The following is a 23,226-nucleotide window of genomic DNA, read 5'->3' on the forward strand; positions in this document are numbered from 1 at the left end:
TTGAAAATTATTTTTAAAAAAATGCTTATTTCTACTTTTCATTGTGTGATGACTATCAAAAAATGTTTTTATTTTTAAAAATAAAGAAATAAAATTTTAATATATATAAAAATTAAAGATGCACCTTCATTTGTTCATTAATCATGGGTCCATGGGCGAAGCCACACACCATGGACAAAGTAGATGGTGCCAAATTTGCGAGATCATACCGTTTCCATCAGATTCTCGACTGAAACAATTCCACTAGCCAAACACAACACAAAAACGAAGAAGAGGAGGGTCTGAGTATGGCGATGGCTGCTTCATTTCTCCACCAACCCGTATTTCCAAAGTACCCTTTCCTTCTTCACAAATCCCAATTCATTTCTCGCCCCCAAATTTCCTCTCTGCCCTTCCCCTCGAGATTTCGAGCCAGCTCAGCAGTTGCTCTTGAACCGGTATTTTCCCCTCTTCTTTGTTTGGTTGCTGAGAAGTTCAAAGATAAAGGAAGAAAATTAGATTCTTATCCTCTTATAACCAAAATAGTGGTTTTTATTTTTCATCTTTAAAAGTCAACGTGGCAAATGTGCTTGTTATTTGTACTGCTTATCTGGTTTGAATTTTAGTTTTAGTACTATTGATTGGATTTGAAAACTCAGCATCCGACTCTTTGAACAGATTTAACGGGAAGATTCTTTGGGGGGGAAATTTCTTTGCTTTTGTTTGGTTGCTAAGAAATTGAGATAAAAAAAGAAAAAGCAAAAAGAAATAAAGGTTTCTTTCTTTCATGGTTTGATTTCTTGGTTCCAAAATGAAAAGAAATGGCCTTATATAAGGCATGGTTGAATGTTAAATTTTGATTTTTATTCTCATCAACCAAATTGAACAATCAATAAGTCTCCATTTATTTCATTTTCATGACAACATTTTCCCTCAGGGGATGACTCCATCATGTCCTATGCAAATATTTGATGATATTTTGATCTTCAATGCTCTCAGGGGATGACTTTTTGGTTTTTGTTGGTTCAGAATGCCTTGAAGACTGAAGGAACATAAACTTAGAGAAAAATGACGGATAGAGATTGTGTAGGGAAATAGACGCCTGATTGACTAGGATGCACCACAACCAAAATTTGCTGGCACTACATTGGAGATAAGTTGGTAACCAGCAACAATCGAAACAACTTCGCCAAAACTTTGTACCCCTAAGATGGATATATGGGCTTACTTGGAAACATTTGAAAATCTCATATTTTATGGAGTAGATGTACAGAGCTGAATTGGTGTGGCTGATGTCCCATGGCTGGTATAAGGGACTGCACATTATGTTGTACATCCACATGATAGCACTGCCAGTCAATGTTTCAGTAGGAAATAGGAATAAGCTACATAGTAACATAGACTTATAAAGAGGTGTTAGGCAGATACTATCCAAGATTGATCTTGGCTATCACAATTATGAAGTTTAAGGTATTTAAAAGATTAAAACATCCGTTGCTTAACTCTAATTTTAGTTTTATGGGTCAAGGCTGCAAACCATCTGTGTTGCACAGTGTTGAACAAGTTTTGTAGCTAGTAAGTTGTATGAAACAGATTTAGAATCATTTTTGTTCTATATTTGCTTCTCAGTTTTCCTCTTCCTTCCTAGTACCAAATCAGTGAGAGTAAAGATTTGAATTTTCAGGAATCAAGCCCTCAGCTGAATAATGATATGGATTTTGACTTGTTTTCATGTCCAGTATGTTATGAACCACTAATCAGAAAAGGCCCTCCAGGTCTTAACTTGTAAGTTGGAATGCCTGTAGAGATTGAATTATTTTCTGCTCTCAATTTGATCTGGCTAGGGCTTGTCTTAAGAACTACACAATCTGCAGGCCAGCAATCTACAGGTCTGGTTTCAAATGTAAGACTTGCAATAAGTCATATTCCAGCAAAGACATGTATCTGGATCTCACTATTACTGCTGGGTCAAAGGCCTACAATGAAGCTCAACCAGTTAGAACTGAGTTATTCCGGTAAGTATTCATTTCTGGATCAAATCATTTGAGGAAATGCATGTGTCTTACATCCAGTGCTTTCACTTTTGTTAGGAGTCCACTTGTTTCATTTTTGTACGAAAGAGGCTGGCGTCAAAATTTTAACCTGAGGGGTTTCCCTGGTCCTGATGAGGAGGTTAGTCTTCTTTGGTATGTCTTCTCATTATAGAGGCTAGAATGGTTGAAGAACTTCATGGACTCATTCTAAAAGAATAAATTGTGATGGAAATAAGTTTATCATATTTTTTTTTTTTGAGTTGTCTCTCTGATCATGGAAAGATACTTTATCCTGAAAAATGAATTCGTGATTAACGAAATGGAAATAATCTGAAGTCATTTCTTTCTACTATTTGTGTGGAACTCTTGAAGTCCCAGACCTCCTGGTTATGCTTCAGGCACTAATCACATAAAAGTTGACATTGTGTAGTTCAAAATGGCTCAAGAGTACTTTAAACCTGCAGCAGGTGGGCTTCTGGTAGATGTCAGCTGTGGGAGTGGCTTGTTTTCTCGAAAATTTGCAGAATCTGGGACCTATTCTGGAGTTGTTGCACTTGATTTTTCCGAAAATATGCTTCGTCAATGTTATGATTTCATTAAGAAAGATAACCCTAGTTTAACAACGTAAGTTTCTCTTCCTGTCAGATAATTCAATCAGATCTGCTACCTTTTATCAGCATCTTTTTAAACTTCCTTTAGGGCTATCAATCCATTATGAGAAAGAGAGACGTTCCTGATTTATGTTTCACTGAAGAATGTGCAGTAATCTTGCTCTTGTTAGAGCAGATATTTCTAGGCTTCCCTTTTCATCAGGTTCAGTTGATGCTGTTCATGCCGGTGCAGCTTTACACTGTTGGCCATCACCTTCTAATGCAGTAAGTGCTGTTTCTTCTCCAGTTTCTATTTAGCAAGTTCTAGAAAAGGGTGGTTGGTTACCCCATGGAAATTAAATCAGTTATTTGTATATTTTATGGTATTTGAAGTATGCTTTTGTAGCATTTAAATGACTCTATAAAATGGTATAATAGAAGGGATTTTTTGATTATACTCTGAAGCAGGACTAGTTCTTTCCTCCCTTTTCTTTAATTCAGTTTTGCAAGTTGGAGGACCTTCATTGAATATTCTTTGACCTTAAGCTTGAAATCCACAAATAAACAACCCTTACCTAATAGTGAGCATATATGGCATGATTCTCATTGACATGATACCATACCATCTATTTTTTATTGGCTGCATGAATCTTGCTTTGTTGCTGCTCTTGCCAGTGCCATGTCTTTTGCTTGTAGAAGGCTTCAAACTGGATATAAATATTGTTCATCAGAGACAAGTTAACCAACTAACCTATTGTGATTGAAGAATTTCTGCCAAATTTCAACAGTGATCTTCAAATGGGTTAACATGTATCGAACTGTTCCTTGACCCATCTGAACATTATAAAAAAAAAAAAAAAGGATAAATATATTAATAAAATCCTATCTTTCAATGTAGTAAATATATTTCCTGGTACTAGACATGTGAGATCTGAGAGAATGCTATCACTCTTATGAGGACTGTAAATATCAGAGCATGGAGATTGAAGCAAATTTTCAACTATCTAAATGTCGGATGATGATGTTATAGGAGTTTTATATAGTTGACTTGTTTATGGCTTCCAGTTTGATTTTGGTAGAATCAATCTAGTACGACCATGAGAAATGTGCTATAAGCAGGAGATTCCACAATACATGAAAATTTCAGCATATTTGTAATGAATGTGGTTTGATAAAATCTGCTCTAGTCGTTTGCCCATACCCTTGGTTCATTCAGAATCTACAGCTGTGTTCTACTAAGTGCATATTGATGCGATCATCTGCAAGGCTTTCAGAGAGGTCAATTTAGAGGTCCCACCTATCAGACTTAGGTTGATTCACTCTCATGCATTCCTTTTTATGTGGTCTGCAAAAATTTGGAAATATGATGGACTCGGTTTCTTGTTTGGTTTGTGTCCCTCTCAATGTGGCTCTCTTTTGTTTGTGGTGGATGTGATCCTGTCCTGAACTGTGAAATTTTGATAACTAGCTACCGCTTATTTATGCCACTCAATTGGGTGTGTAGCTGCATCTAATGTCACCATGCAACTAGTGATCATATCATTTGATTTTTCTCAGGTTGCTGAAATCACTCGTATATTACGAAGTGGAGGTATCTTTGTAGGAACTACTTTTCTACGACCCACTTACACCAATTCCTCCATTCCTGCAATATTAAGGCCTTTCAGACAGGTAATGTTCATTCTTGTTAATTCTTTCTGCAGCTGTTCGTGCTTATGTTTTAGGATATTCTCCATAAGCAACAAATGTGTGCTTGTTGATCAAGGCCATGAAGATTTGGGCTAGTTTGATTCTAACCCTAGTGCCCTAGTTGACAGTTCAATTAGTTGGCCAGGACCCAATAATGGTAAACGTGGGTTCCAAACTAAATATTGTTTGTAGTTCCCCGCAATGAAGAGAAAAACAGTTTAGAGTCAATTTAGTAGTACATTTAGAAATTTTACAAAATTTAAAAAGCACTTCGAAAAAGTTCAAAAATCACTTATAGTACTTCCGGGTGATTCACCTAAATACATTTTTAAAGAAAATATTTTCATTAAAAGCATTTCGAATAAAAATACGGTCAAACACATTACAAATGCTAATTAATTTCTTTGTTACAGTCTATTCTTCAAACCTCCAACTATCTGACAGAGAAGGAGATTGAAGACCTGTGCAGATCATGCGCCCTTATCAACTACACAAGCACAATTCAGCAATCATTCATCATGTTTTCCGCACAGAAGGCTTGAAAATGTTATGTTATTAGTGAGAATTGATAATTTATTTTAATTAATTTTAAAATGTTTATATTTGAATTTATTTATTTTTTAAAATTATTATAATTATATTATCGAAATGGGGTTGTACTATATGAATTTTGTTTGAATAATTTGCCTGGATGGGATAAAAAATATAATAATAATTTGAATTAGTGGGTTGTGATATGTGAAAAGGGCCTGAGGAAAGGGCACCTTCACGTGACCCATGGCCTTAAAAATAAGGGCATGCAAGGGAGGGATGAGGGCACGTGGGGGAGTGGGAGTGGGGAGTGCCCCTCTGGCTCTCGCCCCCCTCGTGCGGCTCACACGCTGATCCCATGATTCCCATCCTCTGTTCGTTCTTTCCCTTCCCTGCCCTGCCCTCTTCTGCAGTGAATGGGCCCTTTGACCGTTGACCACAGGCCCAACCACTTTGGATGTGGCAACGGGAATAATTTTTTTGTAAATGTCATCTGTCAGGGCCATTGGATCCCTTCCACGTGACCTTCATTCTTATAATACTACTTTTCCCTTCATGGGACCCTCTTTATCACGTGCCCTCGCCCCTCCCCTTTTCTTTGATTTCTTTCTATAATTCTGTCTTCCCCCCATCTTTTTCAGATATTATATTACTTGCACACGTGCACCGTTTCGGTTTTCGATAACCCAACATTTGAATTTGATTTCTCTTGTAAGAGCTTGGTATAGAAGGCCCTGGATTACCAAATATGATACACTTAATTAATTGGCTTATAAACTAAAAATTAATATTTCTATTTTAAAGAAAAATTTTCAAAAAGGAACACGAGTGACTGAGATGAGGACTCTTGGGTAGTTTATAAGGCCAAGGCCAAGCTATATTTATTTACGAAATTACAAGTTTTTTTTAATTAAAATATCCCAACAGAAGTTCCTGTGGCACGCCATTGCTATCATGTAATGGGAAGCAGGGTGGGTATAACTTGTGGATGAAGGTAGGAGAAAAGTCTCACTATCATTCATGTTTATGATCCAAGTCATGTCCATCTTCTGAAAGGCCGGTGGAAAGGAAATCAAGCGTACGTACTTCATTCCGTTCTTTAAAGGAGCGGATTCTTGTTCATCATTTCAATGATTTTTACACAGTGATTCTTGCCTTTGAATATCATAAATTAATAATAAGAAAAAATTACTTGATTATGTTAGAATTTAGACACTAAATTAATGCGAGGTACTTAGGAACTAAGCAAACAATTAATTAGGTTTTTTTTTTCTTTCTTTTTGAGTTTTTTCCCAGAACTATTGTGTTTGGTTGGGAAACTTTTGAGGAGTTTAGAGTAATGTGCATGGCAGCAAAAGTATTTGTTCTCGTATGCCCTTTTTTTTCCTGCTTCTCTTTTCCCTTCTTTTTGACAGTGAACAAGATTTTACACATCAGTTTAGGATATGAACAAAGCATGCATTCGTACCTGCTGGTTTCTTTTATCATGTGATTTTACCTTTTGCAAATGAACTCACATTTTCTTCTTCATCTGGGATTGAAGCAACAGCATATCGATTGAGGAAAATCGTGAAGAGTAATACATGAAATTCATGCAAACTCCATTGCAGTTGATTAAAGCCATAGAATCATACAAATCAATCTGAAGCTACTAAAGATTCTTACTATTAAAATCAAGGGCACTGTTGGGGCTGTAAGAACACCTTTTTTGGCCTAATTGCCATGTAATCATCTGATGGATTGAATATTACTCTACTAAGTTTCATACTACTTGTCATTTGCTTAACTGATGGAGCTGATTCCTGAAGATATATAGAGCTAGCTAGCTAGCTAGCATAACTTAAAGTGCAGTAACATGGTCTGGCTGGTGACTGGATGAATCAAACAAGCTGCAGCCTGAATGGAGTGAAGGGTATCGAGGGAATATTATTAATAATATAACCTGTGTATGATAATTAATTTCATAGCATTCAAAACCCAAGACTAACTCTTGGTTAAAGCTTAGAGATGCAAACAGGCAAGGCCTCCTCAAAATTAGCACTCATAGGCTTATTAATGATGGGAATAGTTTTTGAGGGTATGGTAGTGCTGAATGAGTTGTTTTTGTCTGTCGATATTTGCAGCAAAACTGCATAATTTAAGCACAGTTTTTCATTAGTGGAGTAGTTGGTTGAATGTTGCCATGTTTCATTCCCCCAAAACCAGGTCTCCTCGGACATGTCCTATTGCTTTATCGATCAAATGATGATAATTGCCAACTTATTATTGACCAGATTCAACGCAGACGTATATTGTCAAAACCCGACATATTATGGTGAAGAAAAAGTGCCAAACAAATCGTAAATGAAGGAACGTCGGGCAAAGTGGGCTGAATATAATGTATGTAGGAGATTTCAATATCCTAGCTGCCCCCTAGTAGTACTCCTGCCTAACTAATTAACTTTTCCACTAAGAAGAAAGGATGATTATTTGAATGTGGTAATACATGGTGTAACTAAATGTGAATGGCACTTTTAGTTAGCTTTGGGTCATCGTTTAATTGACTTTGGAAATCAACAAAGATTAATGGATTAATTAATTAGATGAGTTTAATTCCTTGGGAGATTTGTGTCCGTGACCCAATTCTAACCCAGTTGCAGCTGTCAACCGGCATAACATTGTAAGCAAATCCTCTATCAAACTTCATTTCTTGAGATGGGAACATATATCAAAAGCTTTCCCAGCAAACTCACAAGGGCGTGCACATTTATATGATTAATAGGCATTGTACTAGTAAGATTTTTTCCTTTTTTTTATTGAAATTGTCAATGTGAAGACTGAAAATTGGGTCATAACTTAGGTCGGTCGCCAACCCTTTGCAGGCACAAACTTTCGCCTTCTTAATAATATATTGATCTTCTTTTTATACTAGCTATATAGCTAGACATGTGTTCTATAGGCTTGCCTAGCTATAGCTTTGGACCCCTTAGAAACTTCTTTAAAAAAAATTGCCCCATTCTCCCATATGCACTAAATTTTGGTTACTTTAGTTAGGACTTAGGAGTTGGACCAATTACCAGTAAAGGAAAGGGTGCTCGATGGAAAACATCAATTCAAGATTTTCTGGGAAAATTACATAAACCACTGGCAATACCCCAAGCTTTATCAACTATACTTAGAGGAGGTATATATAATGAGTAGTGAAGAAATTAAGTCCAAAAAGGGAAGTAGCCAAAAGTACTCATGGTATTTGGAGTCAAGTTTAGTAGATACTGCCAATAGTTGAGAGCTCAAAAATGTCTCCAATGGAGATGATCATTGTGTACCCGTGATTGTTGCATGAACAAGAGAGCTGTATGAAGCTGTCACCACTTGAAGCGAATACAAGGGAGAATACAAACATAAAAATTAATTGAAGTATCTCAAAGTTCAAGACAAAGAGGCCAGCTCCACCACATTTCACCAACTAAGAGATGAGAATCAAATGAAAAAAATAACTGTGGAGAGGAAATTTTTACAATTAAGGGCAGCTCCTCCAAGGAGAGCTTAGTTGGTTTAGGGTTAACAGCTCTTGAGCCAAGGAGATTAGAAGAATTGTTTAAAGGGATTGTAGAGTATGGGAGACACGGAAACAGCGCCCACGTTCTCTTCATATCCTACTCCCTTTCTTTAATGCTTTCTCTCTCTCACCCTCTCTCTCCCTCTCTCTCTCCAAGCCCTACTTCTTGACAAAATGCCGTGTATCTTTCAATGAATAAATATATACCCTTACCTCTCTTGTGACCCTCCATAAATACTCTTATCTCCATACCCTACTCCCTCTCTATTGCTCTCTTCTGCATCACTTTCTCAATAACAACTCAAAGGAGTGAGAGTCTTTCTTTCTTGTGTTGATATGATCATGGTATGCTCTCCCTCTTTCTACTCAATTTTTATTGGCTTTTCAGTACAGATGATTAATGGGTTGTTCTGTAATGGTTTATAGGGAATTCAGAAACCAGCATGGTTGGAAGCCCTCTACACCCAGAAATTCTTCGTGAGTTGCTCAATTCATGAAACTGCAAAGAAGAATGAGAAGAATATCCTTTGTTTGGATTGTTGCACCAGTATTTGCCCTCATTGCTTGCAGTTCCATCGCTTCCATAGGCTTGTTCAGGTTCGTCGTTATGTGTATCATGATGTTGTCAGATTGGAAGACCTCGAGAAGCTCATAGACTGTTCAAATGTTCAGGTTGGTGCAACCTGGAGAATTCCATATTCTGAATTCTCTCTTTGCATCTTGACACTTGTTGTCTTTAATAAATATCCTTCTGACATAGCTGAAATTTCATTTAGGCCTATACTATTAATAGCGCAAAAGTGGTGTTCATCAAGAAACGACCTCAGAATAGGCAGTTTAAAGGGTCTGGAAACTATTGTACTTCCTGTGACAGGAGCCTCCAAGAACCTTATATCCACTGCTCTCTTGGCTGCAAGGTAGCATCCTCTTCATAATTTCTTTGTAGTTTGATAATCATTTCATTTGAAAGAACCTCCAAATATAACTGCACTTCCTTTCATAATTGAATTCAATTGTCGAATTATTGCATTCAGTCAACTTGAATTTTGGTCCATGATATTGTATTTCTACATATCATAATACAGAAGGGGGGAGAAAAGGCTTGTTGACGATGATGAGATTTTGATCTTTTCTTCATGATCTTAATTATCAGGTGGACTTTTTGCTGAAACACAACAAAGACCTCTCCCCATACTTGAGGACATGCCACTCTCTACAACTCAGTCCAGACTTCTTGGTCCCTCCAGACATGGGAGAGGATGAGATGACCAATGAGACACCCCACTCGACGATCGTGGACTGCGATGAGCCAATGAGCTCGTCTTCGGGCTCTTCCGGTTCGGAGAACATGAGCATGATGTGCACTGAGATAGTCCGAAAGAAGCGGAGTGGACTGTATGTGTGTGGAAGATCAGCTAGTAAGGTTTCAGAAGAGGACATGGCTACAAGCATGAGTAGAAGAAAAGGCATTCCTCATAGATCTCCTATGTGTTAGCCAAAGAAAATAAATTAATCAAGGAGAACAAAAATTGAAAGAAAAAAAAACAAGCTTCTACTACTTGAGTTTTTTTTTTTTTTGTTGAGATTTTGACTGACCCTAGCTTCTTCAACAGCTCTCTTTCTCTAAGTTCTCTTCAGGGTTTTAAGTTAATTATTCAGTTGGTCGGGGGTTTTGTCTTAATGGCATCACGTGATTCCCAATTCCAAGTTATGGTTTTGTACATTTTTCTAAGGCTTTAATATCATAATGATATTAATTTAAGTCATGATCATCTTGGACGGCCTCCATCTCCCTCCCTTCATGCCTTCCACTTGATTCCCATGAACTTCTCAATGCATCTCTATCTTCCCAGAATCGATTCTCTAAACATTAAATCAAACAAGTCATTTGAAAAACATATATTATAAACCTAATTGAACCGCAAATTTTGAATTTTGCAGACGATGAAGTAACCTTCTGCACATTAGAATATAATGAAGAAAGGCATGGAAGCTCCATGGGGAAAAAAAAAAAGGATTATTAAACACTGTAATCTTTGTCACCCCTCACATGGTGGAGCCTGGAGGTCCCAAAAGAAGTAAAAATCTTGGAAGGAAGGAGGGGCTTCCTTTGACTTTGACCGTAAGAGACAACACCTTCATTCAGTGATCTTATAGCAAAATAATTTTTGACCAGTCAAAACCTACTACGCTTAACAAGTTAACACTGACAACTGGGCTTAATGAAATGGGAAAAGGGCATCATGATGTTTGTAAAGCAGGCGAGTCTGTGAAGCAATTTCTTCATCATTTCATCCCTCCTCATTTAATTTGGGTTTCCAAAGCTTGTTAATGATGAGATCAGGACATGATTCTGATGCATTAGAATTAATGACGTGGCAGATTTCATATTCTGAAATTCACCCAAATTCGTGATTTTTGTATTTGATTTTATTTATTAATTACACGTGACCTTATGGGGATATTTTGAAAAAAAAAAAAAAAAAAGCCAATCAAACCTAAAATTTAGGAGATAATCAAGAATACATTAAAGAAAATGATGAACGAAATGTTGACTTGTAAGTCATGATCATATGATTCTTTCTGTCATGTCATGGCTGTGGTATTTTTATTTGATATTTACTTGGTAAAAATATTTGTTTGACATGAGTTGAAAACTTCACTAATAAGATGTCGTTTGCATATTCTTCGATTTTTTACTATACTTAAACTAAAGGTAAAAAACATGTTACAAGGAAAATTAAAAACTTGATATTGGGCCAGGTGATCCTAGTTAAGAACCCAAGAAAATAAAATTTAAGGCCCAACCAGTTAACTTGAGCCCAATAATTCAATAAATAAAAAAATTGCCCATCTCATGGGCTTAATTTAAACAGTTTTAAGCCCAAAAGACTGGGCTTCTGGACTGGCCTCGTAAATATGTAACAAGTTTAACATCCATAAATGGATGAATTTTCGATCCTTTCACTCACAGTTGGGACTCGAATAGAGAATTTAATTTGAGCTCAAAAATTAAAGTCATCGCCCACTGATTATGAGGATAACGGGTAAAGATTAGAGGTCCATTAGAGCCAAAAACTGTCATTGTCTTTACTCTTCCTTGAAGATTTGTGATCAGGGGCCAAAATCTGGGGTTGAAAAAATGAAGCAAAATGTTGATGCACTCAAGATATTCAACGGCAGGGGCCCCAATTTATGACAAGTTTTTTATGGGTGATTTGAATAGCTTTGATGCGCGTCTCTTGCCCTTATAATTAGCCGTTGAAGAAGCAACAAGATTGAAGGGCTCCCCCAGTTAATTGTCACATTCAAATCATTAGCTCAAGAAAAGAAACCAACCCACCCCCTCTTTTTCATGGATAAGAATTTTTGAAATTATTTAAATTTTAAATATTTTTTTAATTAAGTATTTGAATTGAAATTATCCCTTTAAAAAATGGGTTCTAAAATTGTTATATTTTCTACCAATTATTTATCAAAAATAAAATGAAATTTGAGTTATGCACCGGCTCAGACGCGCCTGTAAGTTTCAAACATCCTTTTAGTTGCAGGTGAAGTATATGTCTATCATTTTCAAACTTGGGTTGGAACCAAAACTTAATCCCACATATCATAATCTCAGACATCATCTTGCATCTTTGATGAGGCACTTGGAACCAAACCTTTGGACCCTAATCAATATCACATTCAATATTTTTACCAAAGTTGGGGCCTAATGTCTTTTAAATTGGGCATCTTTTCTCAATTGTAGGCCCCATTATATGATCTTTCTTTTTTCTTTTTCCTTTTTTCTTTCTTCTTTTTGGCTTTTAGTCTTTACTAAGCATCCTATTCTAATTCTATACTTTCTCCTTTCGGGAATAAAGCTAACCACTCCATATTCTCCTTGAAAAATTAAATCACCACTTACTCCAAAAGACTTTATTCAATTTTATTATATTTTACTTAAAATATCGGGGATTAAGTTGTCCGATCAACTTGTGGAATCGTTTAACTCTTTTATATTTAAAATTTCATGTTTCAAATAGTATAAACTTAATTAAGGAAGTTTTTTTAAGAGTTTTATTGTTATAATTTTTTTTTTATTTATTCAGGTGGATTGTTGAGTGTTGGTGCACTATTAGAAGTAAGATCAAATATTGTCAAATCATCTTAAAAATATTATATTTTTGTGTTATTTATGGTTAATAATATTAAATCCTAAAATACAATTTTTAATAGATTACTTCAACACTAATTTTGAAAAATAAGAGGAAAAAAAAAACAATCATAGGAGACAGGATCAATGCACATGAAGACATGATTGCACATCATTGAGTATTTGTGGGCAAATGCAGCATCTTGAATTTATTTATTTATGGGTTTTAATTTTTAAAATAAGAGAATGAACAGCTGTGATATGGGTGGGAGCAACTTCTTTCGGAGTAGTCAAAAGAGGGACTATTTCCTATGCAGTTTGTAAGAGCTCTGCTTTTCAGAATTTGGACCCCCTTGCAGTCCGCTCACTTCTGACTCCCATTGTCCCATTAGCCGGAATTTTAAACACCTCATACAAATTAGTCATTTTCAAATCTCAACACCATTACAATGCCACGTTGTCACCCACATGCCAATGCCTCCTCTCCACCTCAACCACCACTTATCTCATCCTCTAAATACTCATTTTTAAAAAAAATAATAAGTGTGATTATGATTTAAAATAGAAGCAGGTAAAGGTGATTAAAGAAAGGCAAGGAGATTATAAAAGTGAGTCGGCAGATGTCTACAAATGTAAAACCAGTGACGGCGCAATTTAAATTATAGTTTGGAACCTGTGTGAAGTATAGAGGGAGGTTTCGATTTCGAGGGTTTGTTTATAAAAATTTGCCAGCTGTACACAAGGACAGGTTCATGGTCACGGTCATCCCTAATAATTAAGTAATTATTTGGTAGACTAATGTTGGATTAGCAACCTTGTGTACCGGACCGAAGTTTTTCTCCAGCCATTTGGCGTCTCTTCGATTAAGATTACACCCCATGGTATGAAAGAAAAAAAAAAGATATAGTTTGAATATATAAAAAGTATAGTATAATTTGATGGGTCTATGGGAATAGTTTACGTAGATCCAAAAGAGCGAGAAAGGCACGCGGAGACACCACAGAGCAGGAACATGGGGAGGCGGACACGATGGTTTGTCAGAATTGTAAAAAATTGACAGGTGGCTGACACTTTCAATTACAAAACGTCACATTCACACGTTTTCACACAAATCCTCCACCCCAAATTTCCTCCTCTCCCTTCTCTCTCGTTCTTGCTTAAACCGTGACAACTTTTTGAGTGTGGCTTCTAAGTTTACAAATGTAGGCGTGCACTTGAAGTATTGGAACTTGGGCAGCCTCATAGGAAGAGGCTATTATTTAAGGGCATGTTTGGATAGAACTGTTTTATATGTAAAATAATAGATATAAAAAAATTAAAATTTATTTTAAAATATTTAAAAATTTTAAAAGCCTTTTATTTTATAAAAATGAGAGAAAATAATTATCAAACAAACTAACAGAGTTTAAGTGTTGTCAATTCAGACATTAAAAAAAAACGTTAATCACACAAATTTCTAATTCAATTTGCTTATTATTAAAATTTAAAGTTGAAATGTCTAAAGTGAGACGTTTTTTTAAAATATTGTTTTTGAAAAATTATTATATATAAAATAACTACAAAAAAAAAAAAAAACGAATTTAGTTGTTATATTAAAATATGAATTATTTTTTCATTTTGAAAAATTATTTCATTTTTTATATTAAACTCATATTTTTAAAAAATAAATTCATTTTTTTTTAAATTCAAACTAATCCTTTTTTAAAAACAAATTTATCTTTTTACATGCAAATGATAATTTTTAAAAGATGAGCTCTATTTCTAAAAAATCACTTATTTTTTATTTTAATTTTTCAGTTTTTTTTAAATTCCAAATAAATTATTTAATATAATTGTCTAAGAATGCAATCATGGAGGATAAAAATTGACATATAAAAATATCTTAAAAATAGATTTTTTTTTTTTTTAATTTGTCTTGGGACAGCTTCATTACACGTCATCATCATGCTTCCTCAAAAAAATCTCACCCCCAGAACCCCATATCCAGAACTGTATGGACCAAAATGCCCCGCAACAAAATGATTCAGATTCAAAAAGGAAATTTACTGCTTTATGTGGAAAGTCTAAACTATCCTGGTGTAGTTGTCAGGCTGTCACTGGGAATCCTAAAATCGTTTGGAATTAGTGAATTATTACGTTCACCCAAGATGACACCTGTAAACACTATACAATTTTATTTTTATTTTTTTTGGGGCCTTTTCTGATTCAAAAAAAAAAAAAAAAATCAAAATTCAAAATTTAAGGCATTATTTTCACCTAATTTTCCACTTTTGGTCTTGGTTGATAATTGTGCAGTTGTGCCACACTCTATGGTCAAAAGGAAACTGACGTGACAAGGCGTACAATTATTGCCACGTCAAAATGATGATAATAATAAAACGTGGAGGAACGTGAAATTAAGTAAATAAAATCACAAGAAAAATAAAAATAAATTAAAATATAAAAACAGTATCGAACATGACCATGATGGCCCAAAACCAAATCCATTCTTGGGTTGTCGTTAGGTAGGAGGACAAGGTCGTAATTTGAAACCCAAACAGCCCTTCTTCAACTTGAAGCCTTTGGAAGGACTGCTAAAAGATATTGTTACAATTATTATTATTTTAAAAAAATATTTTGTTAATTTCCAAAGCATTATTGAGGATATAATTTGGTATTTGCCGAAAGGGTAGCTTTGTAATTTCGAAGTCAGTAATGCCGTGTTGCAGACCTTGGAATCGGAGTCGTAACTTCACTAAAGAGTTTAGGGAGGGGGAATTAGTTAACTTAATTAGTGGATTAATTTGTGGTAGAGAGAGAGAGAGGGGTGTTTTTGTCATTTAAAAAAGATGGAATACCGACAAAGTATAGAGGCCGAAATGGTAATGGGTTGAGTAAGCGCAAAAGACGAAAAGCCGAGGATCTCAGCTTCGTAAAATAGTAATAAATCTCCTCTTCTTCTCTCTCAAAGCAGACCGGAGGGGAGCCTGCTGTATCAGAGCGAAAGATGAGCATTATGCTATATCTGAGATCTTACTCTGCTTTTCTTCTTCTTCTTCCCTTTTGTATTTTCATAGCTTCTACTTCCTTCACATTCTCCCATGGAAGTTCTCAACTGCACCATCCCCAGCCTTTACGTGTTCAAGGTATTTCTTTTCTTTTCTTTTTCCCTGCTTTTTCTGAAAGCAAGTTTTTTTTTTTGTTTTTCGTTCTGGAACTAGGTTTTCTGAATTTTTTATTTTTTGGGTGATTTTTGGGGGTTTTTTGGGTGGTGTAGAGGTGTTTGGAGGGCGGGTAAATGGTGGGTTGGTTCCATGGAAGACAGGGAGGTCTCTTGCAGAAGGGAGCGGGGACAACTCGTCTCTGATACTGGCTGCCAAAAGAACTCACAGGAAAGACCCTTCCGATGGGTTCAGCTACTACACTGGTGGGTGGAATATCAGTAATGGCCATTACTGGGCTGTAAGTTTTTCTAAACCTTTGGTTGATTTTCGGTTTCCTTATCTGGGTATTCTTCTCTCTTTCTCTTTCTCTCTCTTCTTTTTTTTTATTTTTTATCTTTTTGTAAATATCTTTTACCCGTTGTTTCACCTGGGTTTTGCATTTTTGGTACTGGGTTGTAGTTTTCTGTAATGAATATAACGTATTTTGTCATCCGTTTTGCTTAATTTCTTCAGGAATATGAATTAATATACGGAAATTTATCGCTATGTTTGTCCAGGAAATCACCAACGAAAGAAAAAAAATGAGGAAAAAGATTTTCTCTGGCTTTAGTATGAAAAAGAGGAAAGAAAATATACTATTATTGGAGTTAGATAGTAACTTATGCATTTTTTTTTAAAGAAAATAAAATATTTTTTCTTTTCTTTTCTCTCTAACATTTTACCTTGTTGAACATAGACACAGCCTTTCCGTTCTGGTATTAAAGTAAAAGCAGAAATGTGGAAAATAGGCACGTAGAAACGTATTTTTAAATGTGAAAATGCATTCTTGTCCAAATTCACCAGCTTTTTGATAGAATATATTTATTCTAATCTCTTTAAACCCTTTCTTAATTCCTTTCCTTACAGATCTGTTGGTTCCAGATATGGGAGTTTGCTGGTTCCAACTTCTAATTTGCTTCCCTTTTTTCCCTCCAATTTCTCCCTTATAAACATATTGTAAATCTTTGTGGTGAAGTATGAGGTCCTATAATCCATTAACACATTCTTTTATCTTCAAAATTGCTTTTCTCATGTGATAATGTGATTAGTTTTAATAGTCTGTAAGAATTTCAATTCATGACCCTGGGTATTGGACTTTCTTAGGCTCTGTTTGGGCTTTCTTATCATTGTTTAACTTATTGTGCTGCTTGTCTTGGTCAATTTAATTTTTGTTGCTGCTGCTGCTGTTATCATCATTGTTATAAATATTATTATTATCATCTCATTTTCATTCTGGGTAATGTTTGAATGCAGTCTGTGAGTTACACTGCAGTGCCCTTTTTCGTCCTTGGTGGAATCTGGTTTGTGCTCTTTGGGCTATGCTTGTCCCTCATCTGTCTCTGTTATTGCTGTTGTAGACGAGAACCTTATGGCTATTCTCGAACGGCCTATGCACTCTCTCTTATTTTGCTCATACTTTTCACCATTGCTGCCATGTAATTCTCTCTGCTTTCTCTCTCTGCGCCCACTCAAAACATCTATTTCTTTTGCTTATGCTTGTGCATTGTCTAACGTTGATTGACTACCTTTTGCTCTGAATCTGAAGCTTTTAAACAATGAGCCAGCAAATATGTATCTTTATCTATGTACATAAAAAACTAGCATTCCCTCATCTGCACCCCCTTTCCATTCATTGCATGTGGAGAAGTAAATAGAGGGAATGCCAATAAATGAACAACTGGGGCACAAAGGAATACATGTACATATGCTTGAAGTCTAGACTTCTAAGAACTCGAGGTTAGAAGTCTAGAGTTCTGAATACCAAGTAATAGATTCCAAGCTAAAGAATGGAATTTTGTTATCAGGACAACTCATATTTGATATATGACATCAGCATTTTCTTATTTTGGAGATATGGAATTATTCTTACAATATACACAGCTGTTACAGAAGCATAAGGATTGGACAGAATTGGATGTGTTTTTCTTGATCATTGTTGACTCTCTCACTATATTTATGATTGCAGAATTGGATGTGTTGTTCTGTACACTGGTCAGGGAAAGTTTCATGGCAGTACAACAAACACACTGGGATATGTGGTGGATCAGGCAGAAACAACTTCTGAAAACCTTAAGAATGTCTCAGAATATCTCTCTGCAGCTAAGCGAATTGGAATAGGTTCTAGTTTTCTACCTGCAAATGTCCAGACCAACATTGATCATGCTGAAGCAAAGATTAATGCTTCTGCTACCACTCTTGACACTAAGACTCAAAAGAACTCAAAAGACATACAGGATCTCTTGGATGCTGTGTAATTACAAGCTCTTATGATTTTTTTAGTGGTTTATAATGCAGTAGGAAGATATTCTGATCATCAAATTTACCTTTTATTATGCGCTGCAGGAGGTTGGCTCTTATTGTTCTTGCCGCTGTCATGCTTCTTTTGGTATTTCTTGGGTTTTGTAAGTCTGTTATTTCTTGTATCTAATTTAGCAAAGTCTAAAAAATCTGACCTGTCATACTTATATCTCGTTTTCTTTTAACATTATTTTTGTTGATTACTGGTTGCAGTATTTTCCATTCTGGGATTGCAGTGTCTTGTATACTTGTAAGTTTTGTTTAGTTCTCAAGTTGTTGCTATTCATAATCCTTCCTAAATTACTTAATTTTGATGGCACTTCCCTTTTTCTTTTTGTGTTCATCTTTGCTTAAAAAAAATATATACTTGAATGATTAATGTGCTGCAGTTTAGTGATCATTGGGTGGATTCTTGTTACGAGCACATTTATTTTGTGTGGCATATTTCTCCTCCTCCACAAGTAAGTCCTGATAGGTTATTATTTCTATCATTGTTGTAGCCTCTTACCTCAGCATTCATGTATTTGGTTCTCTGTCAATGGCTGCTATTAGCATGTGTTATGGTTCCGATGGAGATATTTTGTGTTTCATATTAAGTTTTAATATATAGCATAGTGCAACTGTTCTGTAAGTTTCTAATCATTTTTCAATATTAACTTGGAGATATGCTATGGTTCCTGTTGAGCCGCAAATTACTAAGATGTGTCAATTACTCTACATTTCTTTAAACTGTTAACATGATAAATGTTTCCCGATGGTTCTGTTTTCAATTTTTTTTTCTCATTGTAGAGAAACTGCCAACTATTTGTGTGATTATGTTCATCCCTCTCATGACTTCAATGATTTTGATGTCAATTTCTACTTCCAGCCATAAAATATAATGAGATTCATGGTTAAAGCAAATCTAATGTAAATGACCAAATGATTTATCTTAAAACTATTTTTTGATTCCTACTGAGGTTGTATTAGAACATAAATAAGATACAAATCTGAAAAATGAAGTTAAAAAACTTTGTATAGCTAGCCCCCGTTGCTTGAGAATTTGAAGCGGGATTGAGGTAACTTTGAAGAAGGATTTCACACAAGCTTTCTACTTTTCTTTAGCTGGTGCACATTGTTAAATTCTCAAATGGTTGTTTATTGAATTTTTTTTTGAGAACCAATTGCATCCTTTGGTAGCAGTCCTTGTTCAGTTTTAATCTACTGAGAAATATAGGACCCTTCCTACATATGGACTGACAACACCTCTAGCCACATCATAATATGTCAATATGGGACTTGGGCGAGTCACATTTGGTATTCTTAGTAGCCACTCTGAACATTGAATCACTCAGATCCTTCCTGCATATCCGATCAATTCATAAACTCTGTGAGCAAGTTCACAAATAGTTTATGCTACTTGTTGTTCTGAAATAAAATTTAAGAGTAATGCGGCATTAATTTGATTACAAAGTTTAGGGTGTTCAAAATGATGCTATAACTTGCTTGACTTCTAACACACTACCCATTCTTCAACTATTTTTGTGGTTCTTCGATTAAGCCTTATTCTACCCATTATTTAACTTGATGTTAAATATTTTTAAATGTTCTTTGCTGGCCTGTGATTGGTTCATCACTTCCATTTTGTCCTCTCATAGAAAAATGCTGCAATATGCCATTCAATATCCTAATCCTAAAAATTATGATAGTGTTTAGAATTACTAAAAATCTTAATGCATAAGAGTTGTAACAAGTTATTAAACAAATGACAAGTACTTGATATGTCATTATTTAAAAAGAGAAAAAGGTTGTCATGTAACTTGGCTGGATCTGAACTGCATACATGTTAGAAGTGATAATGATTTTGGATGCTGTTTCTTTTGTAATGTTTGATGATTCAATTGGTTGGTTTAACTTCTGTACTTGACCTATAATCTTTAAATCTGACTTGTTTTCCTTCACATACCAGTGTGGTGGCAGACACATGTGTTGCAATGGATGAATGGGTACAGAACCCCACTGCCCGTACAGCTTTAGATGATATATTGCCATGTGTGGACAATGCAACTGCTCAGGAAACCTTGTTGCGAACTAAGGATGTTACCTACCAACTTGTCACCGTGGTTAATACTGTCATCACCAATGTCAGCAATATTAACTTTGCACCCAACTTTGTTCCTATGTATTTCAATCAATCTGGTCCATTGGTTCCAGTTCTCTGCAACCCATTTAATGCTGATCTCACAGCTAGGCAATGTTCAGCTGGTGAAGTGGACTTGAACAATGCAACACAGGTAAATATCAATGGTGCACAAAACAAAGGCAGAGTTGCCTAGAAGGAATTCACAGGCAGTATACAGTAAGATTGGGGCACCTAGGAGAGCCTAGCAAAGCAGAAAGCTTTTCTGCAGTTCCATTTATAGCTAAAACTCATTTTTTGAAATTTTACCTTGGTGTCATGTTCTAGCTTAAGTCATTTTGACAATTCACCTTCAATCAGCAATCCAGAAAATTTCTCATTAATGCCAAGATTATAAACTGTCAGTAATTTTCAATATGATTTTAGAAGCATATTCTCCCTGCTGGCCTTTTCTTTAGGCCTTATGATTTTATTTTGTGTGATGATGATTTTCTGGGATTTTAATATTGTAGAGGATTATAGTTTGTACTTGATATAACAGTCCTACTAAGTTTTTGAAATGGCTATTGGTCTTCTCTGGTGGTTTGAAACATACCTTTACCTCATCAGTCATCCCTACCATAGTTTTCCCAATATGAATGTTATCTGAGATTTCAGAATACGACTAATTTATCTGAATATCTGTTTCAAGCAGGTGTGGAGCAACTATGTCTGTCAGGTATCTGCATCTGGAATATGTACGACTCCTGGTCGACTGACCCCCTCCTACTATAATCAAATGGCGGCTGCAGTGAACGTCAGCTATGGTTTGTATCATTATGGTCCGTACTTGGTTGATCTCCAAGACTGCACTTTTGTGAGGCAAACATTCACTGTTATCAGTGATGATCATTGTCCTGAGTTGCGGAAATATAGTAAATGGATATACACTGGGTTAGTAATGGTATCTGTTGCTGTAATGATGTCATTAATCTTCTGGGTAATCTATGCAAGAGAGCGACGACATCGTGTCTATACCAAGACGCATATGCCTAGAAACTACGGAGCTCCATATGAAGAGAAGGCTCCATAGAGATTTTCTAGTTTAGTTCTTCGCATTAGATAGTGTAGTTTCTTTAATGTATATTTGAGTGGTATACTTCTAAGTTTCTGTACATTAGAGTAGTTACGTTTAATGCCAGCTATGATATTTGTCATGTTTTCAGCTTTCAACCTTCTTGATGGCCCTCTTGTGCTCCACTTCTATGAATTGAATGCTTGCTTCCTTTAGTTATAACTTTAATGGAAAGTTAATTGGAATGGACCTTGATCTAGAAGCTAATTAGGTTCATTTTGAGAAGCCTTTTGTGATCACCGTCTTAAGGAAATCATTACTGGCTAGTGGCTGGCAAAATGCTTGAAAGTTACTAAAGATGAAAAGTACTTGAAAAAGGAAACCATTATTGTTGACAGGCAATTTCATAAAAAATGTTCTGACCAAAAAGGAAAAAAGTCCTAAAGGATGCTCCCCTCCTGATCATGTGCCGTGATGAGGGTTGTGTTGGGACGAGCTTTTTGATGAGACACTGGTCAGAATGGCATCAAGGGGTCAGCCGAGGCGACCTGCAAAAGGAGTTCCTGAGGATCTCTCAGAAAGTCCCCTAGGACGGTTGAGGCAGTTGGTTGCTTGACCAAGAGGGGTGTTTCAAAGAAAAGTTCTATATGTCCGTGCCTGCTCCTCCTAAGCACTGTATCTAATGGTGGGCTCATGGCATGAGTGACCGACAAGGCGCTATATGTCGATAGCCCACGAGCTATACCTGCCCTATTGTACGAGCTTGGCTTGGCGCGTGCTTCTTTTGTCGTCTGTGGATTTGATAGCATGACACCGAGGTCGATGGTGGCCGACATTCTCTGCTTGCGCTGCGTCCTCGTCGACATGAGTCGAGTGGGACACATTTTAAGTTGTCTTGTGTGGAATGCTCTGTTCGAGATGACTCTCCAGTGCCTCACCTAGTGGAATGCTTGTCAGGCAGATGATCTCCCATAGAGTGTTGTGGATGGTGGTGTACGGGATCGTGGTTCAGGTTGATTAGTGGACGAGTTCAACCACTAGCTTGTCTCGTCCTTGGGTAGTGCGGCGAGCAGAGCCATTAGTACTTCATTAGAAGGAACTCCTCCAAAAAAGGGTAGTCGTAGTCGATGTCTTCTGATTTAGTACAATGTCTCATAAGTAACCACTTGAGTTGATTCTCTTGGTCGGGGCAAACTCTTACAAATAAAGGGTAGTGAGACTATGCTCTTGTGACAATTAAAGTTAGTACAAAATCCCATAATGAATTAGACGAGAAGAGATTAAATCGAGGTTGATGTCTTATAACAATCTCATTTTGCCCCTTAGGTAACTAGGTAAAATGATCCTCTTCATGGGGGGTGAATTCTTACAAATTAAAGTAATTAGCACTCAAGTAATAGGCAAGATGATCCCCTTCACTGGGATGAACTCTTTACAAATAAAGGTAGTCAGATTATTAATTCAGTGTGGTGACTCAACGAAACGGATAAAAAGAGATTAAATCACAATACACATACTAGGTTGTTGTTTGGTCAACCCTTTGTTCCTTGTTCTTCATAACATAATTGGATCTTTGTTCCTTGATGGGCTTAGAGGATAAACACTCTATCTTGCTCGGTCCTTTTGGCTGGGCTGCTATCTTTCAATGGAGAAATACTCATTGATAATTTTTGCTCACATATTATCTTTGTAAATGAATCAATCTATTGTTGTCACATTTTTTCTTTTCCTTGGATTGGTGTTTCTAAATTCAGATACGAAAACCTAGACTCAACCTATGTCTTCACCAAAAATACCAATTCCAAAACTATCTCCGCTTGAATATTATATTTGAACAACAATTAGTTCCCCGAACATATGAAGAGACTAGATCCTTTCATGTGTGGACAGTAGGCATGCTTAAGTTTCGGAATGATCCAAGGTGATAATCATGGGCTCCTTGACCACCGCTGATGGTGTCAAATCTGGTCTCTTCCACCTAGGAACTCCTTATCCTCAAACTCCAATCAGCAGTGCCAAAGATGTAACAACTTTGGACTGTAAAATAATAAAATATGATAGGTTTTATAAATCAC

The 23,226-nt window shown here is 36.0% G+C and overlaps 3 protein-coding genes across 4 annotated transcripts; all 3 read left to right on the plus strand.

Moving 5' to 3' along the window:
* Positions 1 to 150: 150 nt before the first annotated feature.
* Positions 151 to 4,899, plus strand: LOC117924602 (uncharacterized methyltransferase At2g41040, chloroplastic-like). 2 transcript variants are annotated; one of them, XM_034843275.1, is made up of 8 exons: positions 151 to 437; positions 1,664 to 1,764; positions 1,854 to 1,994; positions 2,070 to 2,151; positions 2,443 to 2,636; positions 2,767 to 2,887; positions 4,160 to 4,273; positions 4,705 to 4,899. In XM_034843275.1, the coding sequence occupies exons 1-8, from the start codon at positions 288 to 290 to the stop codon at positions 4,831 to 4,833; spliced, it is 1,032 nt and encodes a 343-aa protein (XP_034699166.1). In that variant the 5' UTR covers positions 151 to 287; the 3' UTR covers positions 4,834 to 4,899. The 2 variants fall into 2 exon arrangements, with proteins under 2 accessions (XP_034699166.1, XP_034699167.1); XM_034843276.1 differs by having other exon boundaries at positions 2,776 to 2,887.
* A 3,711-nt stretch (positions 4,900 to 8,610) lies between these two features.
* LOC117925511 lies at positions 8,611 to 9,892 on the plus strand. The gene is made up of 4 exons (XM_034844532.1): positions 8,611 to 8,705; positions 8,787 to 9,032; positions 9,137 to 9,277; positions 9,514 to 9,892. The coding sequence occupies exons 1-4, from the start codon at positions 8,697 to 8,699 to the stop codon at positions 9,853 to 9,855; spliced, it is 738 nt and encodes a 245-aa protein (XP_034700423.1). The 5' UTR covers positions 8,611 to 8,696; the 3' UTR covers positions 9,856 to 9,892.
* Positions 9,893 to 15,392: 5,500 nt separating this feature from the next.
* LOC117924978 lies at positions 15,393 to 21,309 on the plus strand. The gene is made up of 9 exons (XM_034843741.1): positions 15,393 to 15,623; positions 15,755 to 15,939; positions 16,935 to 17,116; positions 17,647 to 17,931; positions 18,024 to 18,082; positions 18,192 to 18,228; positions 18,368 to 18,439; positions 19,927 to 20,251; positions 20,792 to 21,309. Exons 1-9 carry the CDS (start codon positions 15,485 to 15,487, stop codon positions 21,167 to 21,169), a joined length of 1,662 nt encoding a protein of 553 aa, XP_034699632.1. The 5' UTR covers positions 15,393 to 15,484; the 3' UTR covers positions 21,170 to 21,309.
* Positions 21,310 to 23,226: the final 1,917 nt, after the last annotated feature.

Source organism: Vitis riparia, chromosome 11 (genome assembly GCF_004353265.1).
Source record: "Vitis riparia cultivar Riparia Gloire de Montpellier isolate 1030 chromosome 11, EGFV_Vit.rip_1.0, whole genome shotgun sequence".
Taxonomy (NCBI): Eukaryota; Viridiplantae; Streptophyta; class Magnoliopsida; order Vitales; family Vitaceae; genus Vitis; species Vitis riparia.

What these genes read in the sequence shown, in the direction of transcription:
- LOC117924602 (XM_034843275.1), top strand. Translation starts at nt 288, where the DNA reads ATGGCGATGGCTGCTTCATTTCTCCACCAACCCGTATTTCCAAAGTAC. An exon ending in GGCCCTCCAGGTCTTAACTT is followed by an intron (nt 1,765 to 1,853) that starts GTAAGTTGGAAT and finishes CACAATCTGCAG; the next exon opens with GCCAGCAATCTACAGGTCTG. An exon ending in GGCCATCACCTTCTAATGCA is followed by an intron (nt 2,888 to 4,159) that starts GTAAGTGCTGTT and finishes GATTTTTCTCAG; the next exon opens with GTTGCTGAAATCACTCGTAT.
- LOC117925511 (XM_034844532.1), top strand. An exon ending in TAGACTGTTCAAATGTTCAG is followed by an intron (nt 9,033 to 9,136) that starts GTTGGTGCAACC and finishes AATTTCATTTAG; the next exon opens with GCCTATACTATTAATAGCGC. An exon ending in ACTGCTCTCTTGGCTGCAAG is followed by an intron (nt 9,278 to 9,513) that starts GTAGCATCCTCT and finishes CTTAATTATCAG; the next exon opens with GTGGACTTTTTGCTGAAACA.
- LOC117924978 (XM_034843741.1), top strand. Translation starts at nt 15,485, where the DNA reads ATGAGCATTATGCTATATCTGAGATCTTACTCTGCTTTTCTTCTTCTT. An exon ending in TTTGGTATTTCTTGGGTTTT is followed by an intron (nt 18,083 to 18,191) that starts GTAAGTCTGTTA and finishes TACTGGTTGCAG; the next exon opens with TATTTTCCATTCTGGGATTG. An exon ending in TTGCAGTGTCTTGTATACTT is followed by an intron (nt 18,229 to 18,367) that starts GTAAGTTTTGTT and finishes AATGTGCTGCAG; the next exon opens with TTTAGTGATCATTGGGTGGA.